The sequence below is a fragment of the Lepidochelys olivacea genome, assembly GCF_965140295.1.
Source record: "Lepidochelys olivacea isolate rLepOli2 genome assembly, chromosome: 23".
NCBI classification, from domain to species: domain Eukaryota; kingdom Metazoa; phylum Chordata; order Testudines; family Cheloniidae; genus Lepidochelys; species Lepidochelys olivacea.
The window spans coordinates 727,626-737,522 of record NC_140433.1 but is presented as its reverse complement, the minus strand read 5'-3'; the positions used below and the strand labels follow the sequence as shown (position 1 = coordinate 737,522).

Genomic DNA, 9,897 nt, shown 5'->3' with positions numbered 1-9,897 from the left:
AAGGGGTAAATAACACTTTTTCTCCACACCATTCCTGGTTTTATAGACTCTATCCTCTCCCCTCTTAGAAAAGAGATGACTAAAATGATCAGTCCCGGTCTTTTTAATCTCTCCTCATATGGAAGCTGTTCCATCCCCCTAATCGTTTTTGCTGCCCTTCTCAGCACCTTTTCCAATTCTAATGTATCTTTTTTGAGATGGGGCACCCAAATTACATGCAGTATTCAAGGTGTGGGCATACCATGGAATTATACTATGGCATTATGATATTTTCTGTCTTTTTATATCCCTTTCCTAATGGTTCCTAACAGTCTTTTAGCTTTTTTGACTGTGGCTGCACGCTGAGTGAATGTTTTCAGAGAACTATCCACAGTGACTCCCAGATCTCTGTCTAGAGTGATCACAGCTAGTTTCGACCCCATCCTGTTGCATGTATACAAAATATTGTGAGGTTCAGGAAATGATATGAACTGGCCAAATGCAGTAGATAAGGGCCTGAGAGAGAAAGAGAAATAAATATGGAGCAAGTCACAAATGGCTGTATAGGGGCAAGAGATAAACTTTTTGTTCTGAGTCTGTACAGCACCTGGCACAATGGGGTCTGCCAGGGCTTCCAGGTATTACTGTAAATAATGAGTAATAAGAGACAGATGCTATGTAAGGTGATAGGTAAACCTCAGGGCCCTGCCATGCTGGGTCCTGCAGACACAGAGCGAGAGACACTCCTTGCCCCAAAGAGTTCATAGGCCAAACAGCCACAGGCTGGGAAGGGAAACTGAGGCACGGAGTGGGGAAGTGATTTGCCCAAGGTCACAGGAGGTCAGTGGCAGAGCTGGGAATAGAACCCAGGTGTCCTGAAAATCCTTGAGGATACCTTAGTTAACATGCGGTGAGATTCTGGTAGGAAAGATGCCGCGAGAAGTGCTAATTAATAAATTCTTCCCCCAATTAGCACTTGTGCAGAACTTTTCATCTTCAAAGCCCTTTGCGAACATTACCCCATTTAATCTAGTAAAACGCCCGTAATTATGTTCAGCCACAGCCTGTGAAGCCGCAGCGGATTCAGACAGAGCGAGCCAGGGCCCAGGGAGAGACGGACCACGAGGGTAAGTGGCACCAAATTGGAATATTATCCACATTTCATCACTTGGAGCCTTGCTGACAACCTGCAGTAAACATCATGACATCTAGTGAATCACAGCCAGCCGGCTCCCTCACCCATTTCACTTCTCTCCCCACCCCCCAGCCTCCTGTGCATGAAAATTTCCCTTTTGCTCCATCTCATCCGTGGTTGCTATTTATCAGCTCTCTGGGGCTGAGCCCGGGCAGTAGGAAGCACTTAGCCCCGGAGGTGGGAGAAATAGGCTCGGCTGACGGAGCCACTCGGCTTGTTATGGGCCCAGTGCTGGCTTGATTCCTGCGGGAGAGAGGCTGGTGCGAAGCGTGGTGGGTTCTCGATGGACGTTACAAGGGCTGGCTCCCTGGTGCAGAGACACCGGCCTGGAAATGGCACTTCAGTGGCTGCAGGGAGCCCGAGGTGCTGCAGCTCGGCCACAATGGGGGCAAAAAGCCACCCCCGAGCCGCGCTCAATGCATGATCTGTGCCCCCCTCTGTGCAAACAGGGCCTCCCAGAGGGCTCGCCCGTGCACGACAACAGCAGCAAAGCACATGTACGAGAGGCAAACAGGAGCTGAAGGTTCCCGGGCGGGACTGCTCTCCCCCGCAGGCCTTAAAGCCCCCTCCCAGGACAGCACCCTGTGGCTCCGTCCGAGCTGGAGGGACCATGCAGCTCAGTGCACGGTGCAATCCACAGAGGAGGTGAGTCTGTTACAGCTCCAGCAAGGGAGCCTGGCTCTCGAGCTCAGGCTGGAGCGACTCGTCCTCTGAGCTCTGGCAGGCCCTGGTTTTATCCCTAGATGCCGTCTTGGCCAGCGCTCTCATGCTGGCAGCATTGCTGGCCCCTTGGGGTGCTGGGCAGAGAGCTCCTGCTGCACCCTCTGAACAGACGTCAGGGAGCACGGCAGGGAGAGAGAAGGCATCTCCCTCTCTCCTGATTTCAGAAACCTCTCTCCCTCCCATGGCCCATGGTCCCCTGCACCACGCTGTTACAGAGCAGCAGCAAGGGCCAGTGGCGAAGGCTCTGGACTCAGGATACCTGGGTTCTGTCCCTGGCTCTGTCCCTGACCTTTTGTTTGGCTTGTCTAAATGCTGTTTGGGACAGGGTCTGTGCAGCGCCTGACACAACGGGGCCTGATCTCGGTCAAGGTCTGTGCAGCGCCCAGTGTGATGCGGCCCCGATCCTGATTTTACCAAAGCAGAATGGGAGCATTGTGCACTGGTATAAATGACTTCACAAGGTGGAGGGCAATGCAAAATTGTACCCAGTGTCTCCTGAAAGAAGATCCAGGTTTCTTAGTATGTTCCCGTGCCTCAGACCCACCCAGCAGCTCCATGAACTAGTTGAGTATTCTGGGTATCAGCTTGCACATGAGCACCACCTGACCTGCAGCGCTGGGTTTTGAAAGGTCTTTGAGCAGCCCCATGGTCACATCTCTGTATCTGGCCACACGATGGATCCGGGCAGTGCTGTTCCTAGGACACAGTAGCAGCTGGGAGCAATTGACGATCAAAATAGTTGTTTAGTTCAAGTGGAATAATTAATTTTTGAAGCTGCAGCCCAGAGTGTGGGGACGTGTCCATTACACTCAGCCCAGCGCCTGGAGGAAACGTCCGTGGTGTTTGGATAAAAAGAAAAGGGACCGCTTATTAGCAAAGAGCTCCTGATTACGCAGCAGCTGTTAGCAAACTCTCTGGGTTTAATTACCTGTTTGCTCTGTAGAAACATGCCATAATGGCCTGCTCAGGAGATATGCAACTGCTGCGTTGAAATCAAATCACAAATAAAATAAGTGTCGGTCTGCAGATAAACCAAAGGTCACGCAGGGGGCCCAGGTTGTTCCAACACCGCACCTTGAGTGACAGGTGCCAATTCCAGTGTGCTGCTCCGTCCTACTGCGCTGATCACAAAGCACCCAGGGCCCCTAAGTGCACAAGGCTTCCACTAGGATCTCTTGTGGCTAGCACCCACTTTGCACTAGTGGAAATGTCTGCCCAGGGCAGCAGGGAATCAAGCCCTTTACTCCTATACTGGATGAAATTCTCTGGCCTGGGTTACGCAGGAGAGCAGAGCGGATGATCATCTGGCCTTAAACTCTATGCATAGGGGTGTCTGTAATTTATACACAAAACTGCACACTGTAAAAATCAAGCCTCCACACTGCTTACACAATGCAGACAACCTAGACCCTAGCTGAGCTGTAAACACAAGGGAACAAATTCTGCTCATTTGCTCTGGTGTAAATCCAGGGTTACTCCACGGATTTGAGAATTACTCTGGATTTAGTCCGGTGGAATTGAGAGCATGCAAACACAGTGCACGCAGTGTCGTGTGAACTTAGCACCATTCACAACTGCAGGTGGGCGCCTTGTGCAGTTCATTTCTCTCCATCGTTGGCAACTTTAAAATCAAGCTTGAATGTTTTTCTAAAGCTGTGCTCTACTTCACCCAGGAATTAATGCAGGGAAGTCCTATGGCCCGTGTTATACAGGAAGGCAGATGAGATCATAACAGCCCTGTCTGGCTTTATACTCTGTGCAGCTGTTTAAGACCTGGGCAAATAATGCAACCAGTCCCTGCAAATATTCATTTGAACGAAATGAACATGCAGAGCGATTATCACGCCCCTCATCAGCCAGCAGCGTGTTTTACCTGCAGAAGAGGATTTGACAGCCCCAGGCAGGAATTTAAATTCACACCTGCAAGCATTTGTGCTGGAAGTGCTTGCAACTTCATCCAATCACGAAACAGAACTAATACCATGTGACTTAACAGTCCAATCACCCACCTTAGTGCTCAGGCTGGAGCGTAAAAAGTTGGAGAAGATTTTCTCCAACTGGAATAAGGTCGGAAGTTGGGATCTGCTCGTGGCGGGTCTGCAGGCAGCTCTGGGCCGCAAAAATGGGCTCTAGTGTGAATCGTGCACTCAGCTCGAGCTTCTTGTCTCTGCTTAAAGGCCCCACGAGGCTCCAAAACAATGGGGCACGGCTAGCCAGATTTGAGGGACGCTACAGCTGCCTTGCTCCTGCAGCGGGAGACCTGCAGCTCTAACACCGCGGTTCCCCTCTCGGTATTAGATCTGACCAGGCCTGGAGCTGAGCTCTCAGAGCAGCGTGGGGTTCTCTTCTAAAGCCCTGGTTTGAAGGCTTCATGTTCCTGAGTTAACCAGGGATTCCTCCTGCCTCCAGGGCTGGCCCCAGGCTGCAGCCAGCCATCCCACCAGAAGGGGAAAATCTGTCCATGTGCCGTGGCGCCCTGGGGTGGGATTTACGTTCCTGTGGGTGCGTCAAGGGCAACGCTTTGGGAAGTAGAAAAGCGCGGAGACGTCAGACGAGGGGTACGTCCACGCTGCCGTCGGAGCTAGGTGTGACTGCAGCACATGTCGCCGACTGCGTGGGGCTGGGCTTGTGGGGCTGGGCTTGTGGGGCTGGGCTTGTGGGGCTGGGCTTCGGAGTTCAAGGGGCTTGTACAGCGCGGTTTGCTCTGGGTCGGCTGTGTGTAACAAGAGCGTCACAGACGCTCAGCCCTTAAAGCCACAGACCCCAATTACCCCCCTCCCCCTAGACACAGAGCCCCCTTTGCCTGCAAACTCCTTAAATAGCCTTGGAGGATGACACAGCCTTCAGAAAACCCCTTTGGCAACTGTCAGCCCCAAGAGGGGGTTTTAAGAGCGTTCACGCACCATTGTCTGTCCGACTAGGGGGACCTTGGCTACAGCCCAGCACCCGGGGTAGTGCACCAATGCAAACCCCAGTGCTGACAAGGCAAAGGAGCTGTTTGCACGGGCGGAGTATTTATTATTTGCATTATGGTAGCACGTTAAGGGGCCCTCTGAAATCAGGGACCCCCCATTACAGAATCATCAACATGTAGGACTGGAATGGACCTTGCTAGTTTCCTGTCCCGAGGCAGGGTCACATATTAGCTAGCCCACCCCTGAGAGGTGTGTGTCTAACCTGTTCTTAAAACCCTGTGGTGCCAGCGGTCTACAGCCTCCCTGGGGAATTTGTTCCAGTGTTTAGCTACCCGGAGAGTTAGGACATTTTTCCTAATGCCCAACCTAAACTTCCCTTGCTGCAAATTAAGTCCATTGCTTCATGGCTTGTCCTCAGTGGATAATGAGAACCATTTATCATCCTCCTCTTCATGGCGTCCTTTTACGTACTCGAAGACTGTTATCATGTCCTCATCCCCCCACAGTCTTCTCGTCTCCAGGCTAAACAAACCCAATTTTTTCAATCTTCCCTCGTAGGGCAAGTTTTCTCGACCGCCAGTCATTTGTGTTGCTCTTCTCTGGACTTTCTCCAGTTTGTCCACATCCTTCCCAAAGGGTGTTGCCCAGAACTGGACACAGTACTCCAGCTGAGGCCTTATCAGCGCTGAGTAAAGAAGAATTACTTCTCATCTGTTGCTTACAACACTCAGGCTAATACACCCCAGAATGATGTTCACTTTTTTTTTTTTTTTGCAACAGTGTTACCTTGTTAACTCATTTAGTTTGTGATCCACTCTGACCCCCAGACCCGTTACTGCAGTGCTCCTTCCTTGGCCGTCATTTCCCAGATTGTATTTGTGCAACTGATTATTCCAGTCCCTAGGCCGGGCCCTGCCCCAGAGAGCTCACAGACTGAAACAGACGCAGGGTGGGAGGAGACGGAAGTTGGAACTTGCCTCAGGTCCCTCAGCAGGTCTGCAGCAGAGCCAGAAATAGACCTCAGCTCGCCTGACTCCCAGGCCAACGCTCCATCCCAGGGGTGGGCAAACTTTTTGGCCCGAGGGCCACATCTGGGTGCGAAACAATATGGAGGGCAGGGTAGGGAAGGCTGTGCCCCCCCAAACATCCTGGCCCCCTGACTGCCCCCCTCAGAGCCCCCGACCCATCCAACCCCCCCTGCTCCTTGTTCCCTGACCGCCCCCTCCCGGGACCCCCCGCCCCTAACCGCCCCCCCCCGGGATCCCATCCCCTATCCAACCCCCCCTGCTCCCTGCCCCCTGACTGTCCCCCGGCCCCTATCCCCCACACCCTCTGACAGGCCCACTGGACTCCCATCCAACTCCCCCGTTCCCTGTCCCCAACTGCCCCAGAACCTCTGCCCCATCCAACTGTTCCCTGTCCCCTGACTGCCCCCCGGGACCCCCCACCCAATCCCTCACCACTGCGCACGTGCTGCTGCCACCCCCTAACCATGCCGCTGCCACCCCCTTACCATGCCGCTCATGCCATGCGGCGTGGCTGTGGGGGAGGGGGACAGAGGGGGAGAGGCTGGGGGCTCGCCTCCCCGGCCAGGAGCTCAGGGGCCGGGCCAGACGGTCCCGCGGGCCGCAGTTTGCCCACCTCTGCCCTATCCATGATGCCACTCCAGTGCCTCTCACCTGACGCCTCGCCTCTCAGAGCAACGCCACCGAGGAATTTACAACCCTGTGCGCTATAGCAAGGACCCCAGCGGGAGCTGTCCCAGGATAAAACCCCCGTCTCTCGCTCTCTGCCGCTTCCCATTTCCCTAATCAGCTAACTGAAGAAAAGCAATTAGAGGAAAATGCGATTGTCAGGGAAATAAATGGAGGCACCTTTCCCTGTGAATGGCTCTTTCTTTGTTATTGGAAAAGCTATGGCAGCTGCGTGTCATAAACCGAAATCATTAGCCTGTTAAGCTCAGCCAATAGTGATGATGTGATACGCCTCCCCCGTGTCACGTCAGTCCCGTTTACGGTGCTTGAATTCCACACGTTCTGCCCCATAGATGCAGCAAGGAGGCATAGAGAGGGGTGGGGATTGCAAAATGAGGCAGTGACCAACTTTCAACCCATACCAAAGGGAAACAAATGTAACACCAGCCACTCCACTTCAGGAGTTTAGAGTGCACTCCACTCAAACTGGCTTAGTTAAGCCTAGGCAAGCCCCTGTGTGAATGGTCTGATTTCAGATTAAGGGTGGTTTATTCCATTTTTAGTTTAAACCTGTTCCAAAGAGCTTTTCTACATGAGAAAGGTGCACCGGTGAAAAATGGCAGCTGAAGTGGTTGGCCTAGATCTCCCAGGATGCACCACGATGCACCTCTTGGAGAGCCGCCGCACTGTATCATGGGAGTCTTAGGCTGATGTGCATAACGAGTTTTTGGTTTTTTTGCAGGCAGAGTGTTTTGCTTCCCCGCCATTGCACATGGCAAGATTTCCATGCGCTCTGCTGGCAGGTGAGTAACCCTGGGAGCAGCCAGTTCTCCAGAAATCTGCCTGTTGTCAGAACTGGCTGTCACTATGCGCCAGAGTGCTGGGGGCCTGGTTCAAACCGAGTCCCCGCTCGCTAGTGACTGAAAGGCAAGCCCATGTGTTATGCCATTGGCCTTACAGAAGGTTCCTTGCCCCCCGTCAGGATCAGGGCCCTGGTGGGTGTTATGGACAGAGGAAGCGGAATGGGCTGTCGTGGGACTTTGAAGAGCTGGATCAGTTCCCAGCTCTCCCAGAGACACTCTCCAGACCATAGTTCCCATCTGTGAAATGGGGAATTGATTCTTCCTGTGTCTAAATTGTGAGCGTTCAGGGTAAGGATTGTCTGTACAGCACCTGGCACAACGTACTGCAGGCTCGACGGGTGCCGCTAGGGAAATGCTGTGATCACAGAGTGGGGCCATGGCTTGTGACTTCTAGGGAAATCTTTGCACCCTGCTGCCAAGAGAGATGGATAGTTCTCATGAGCAGACGATTCTTTTAAGGTCACAGATCACGATGGGGATGCAAACGAACCAAACCCCTCGCTGCTAACCTCACTTCCCGGCTGCACGTCTCAGGCAAGTTAAATTGACTGTCTGTTGCTGGGGCGTCTCTCCGTCAGGCAGACCAGAAATAATAACAGGACTCCATGTTGCAGTGAGGTGTGTTAGAACAAAATGAGTTAGGGAAGGTTCATTGGCCCCCTGGGTGCTTTGCTAATTTTGTAGTGAAAACGGTAAAGGAGAAGAAAATGTTTGTTGAGGTGAAATTGGTTGTAATTGGTTTTGATTGTTGAGTTACTTAATGGAGTTGTGCTCTTCCTTTAAATATTTAGGAGTCTGTCATTAGATAAGGTCTGCGTAGCGTCAGGAGGTTTTGCATTTCAGGTAATTTCTTTACCTTAGAAAAGAAAACCTTAGAAGAGATGCTGATGTTTTATCATGTATAGTATTTTTCATCCCGTCAACTCTTCCAGGAGCATTCAGACCTGATAAACTCATTAGCATTGCACTTCTCTGATTTAATTCAGAAACCGTGAACGAACGTGTTAGACATAAACTGCATGTTTCCCTGTGCTGTGAATTATCCCGCCTTGACGATGCAGAGGTTAACGCTTGTCAGTTATACGCAGACATTCTTGATGACAGTGGGAACTGAATTAAGGATATTATTTTGACAGCTTGACAGTAAAATCTCTGGCACTGATGTTGCATCTTCATTATAAGTTTCATTCTGAAGCCCTCTGTAAAATTAAAAAACAACCCTCCCCCCCCCGCATTCTGGAATAAGATGGATAGCTTTTATTGAGATGCCTTGACCTCAGTTTAACAGTTCCTCTGAAGAATGTTACCTCTTAGGGTGAGGTCTAGTTGTTAGAACCTGGGGCTGAAAATCAGGACTCCTGGGTTCTAGTCACAGAACTGCTGCTGATTTGCTGTGTGTGAACATGGTTAAGTCACCTTTCCTGTCTGAACCTTGCCTGTGAGATGAAGATAGTGGAACTGATCCACCTTTCAATGTTAAGGTCAGAAGGGACAATTCTGACCATCTGGTCTGACCTCCTGCCTGACACGGGCCAGATAATTCCATTCCGCGATTCCCACGTTGATCCTGTAATTATGGATTGAGCGAATGAGGAGCTTTTACAAAGATGCTTCAATTTCAGAACTTCTGGCGATGGAGAATCCGCTGTGACCCTTGGTAACGTGTTCCAATGGTTACTTCCCCTCACCGTTAAAAAGCTGCCCCTTATTGCCAGTCTGAGCAGGTCTGGCTTCAGCGTCCACCCATTGCATCTTGTTCTCTCTTTGTCTGGAAAACTAAAGAGCCATCTCCTGTCTTCTCACCATGTAGATACTTACAGACCATGCTCAAGTTGCTTCTTAACCCTCCCTGATAAACTAAATAGATTGAGCTTTTTCAGTCTCTCACCACAAGGTAGATTTTCCAGATCACGAATTATCCTTGTAGCCTTCCTGAACCTTTTCCATTAGAGGTAAAGCTATCTCTCTGCTCCTGCTCCATATGGCCTGTTTATACACTGAGTTCACTCTCTTAGCTACAGTGTACGGGAAGCTCATGTTCGGCTGCTTTCCACCCATGGCCCCTAAATCCTTTACAGGATCATGACTTTCCTGGATAGAGTCTTCATCCTTCATCTCGTATGGCTGACATTCTTGGTTCCTGGATAGCATTTGGCAGCATCGAATGCCCCTTTTGTAAAGTGGTTTGAGACCTTGGCTGAAGGGTGCTAAATAAATGCAAAATTTACACCCCTTTCATCCACACCCCCACCACCTTCAGCATCAGCGCTGAGCACCAACCATCCCGAGCCCAGTCATCCATGCCACCAGGAACCCAGTGGTGTATTCGTTATCCCAATTGCAACCAAGCAGAGCCCTTTAGGAGCCGTACTCTGGGTAATGCAGATCATAGCTGGTCGTAACGATTTGCCACTCATAATAATTGTTACTTATGTGCCTGCCTGTGCCTGTCACTTTCCCACCCTTTGAATGGCCCCCAGACAAAGTGGCTCCTGCTGGGGTGGAAATTTAGCAGAATATTTTTCAGG

The 9,897-nt window shown here is 51.2% G+C and overlaps 1 protein-coding gene across 1 annotated transcript in view; it reads left to right on the top strand.

Annotated features, from left to right (window-relative positions):
- Window positions 1–884: 884 nt before the first annotated feature.
- The window catches only part of LOC311511903 (uncharacterized protein), a gene marked incomplete at its 5' end in the record, with an annotated part of 199,195 nt that continues 190,182 nt past the window's right edge, over window positions 885–9,897 (top strand). Inside the window, 3 exons of the mRNA XM_084612835.1 lie at window positions 885–889; window positions 1,624–1,819; window positions 7,249–7,309. Coding sequence (XP_084468961.1) covers window positions 885–889; window positions 1,624–1,819; window positions 7,249–7,309 — 262 coding nt within the window. The remainder of the gene's footprint in view (window positions 890–1,623; window positions 1,820–7,248; window positions 7,310–9,897) is intronic.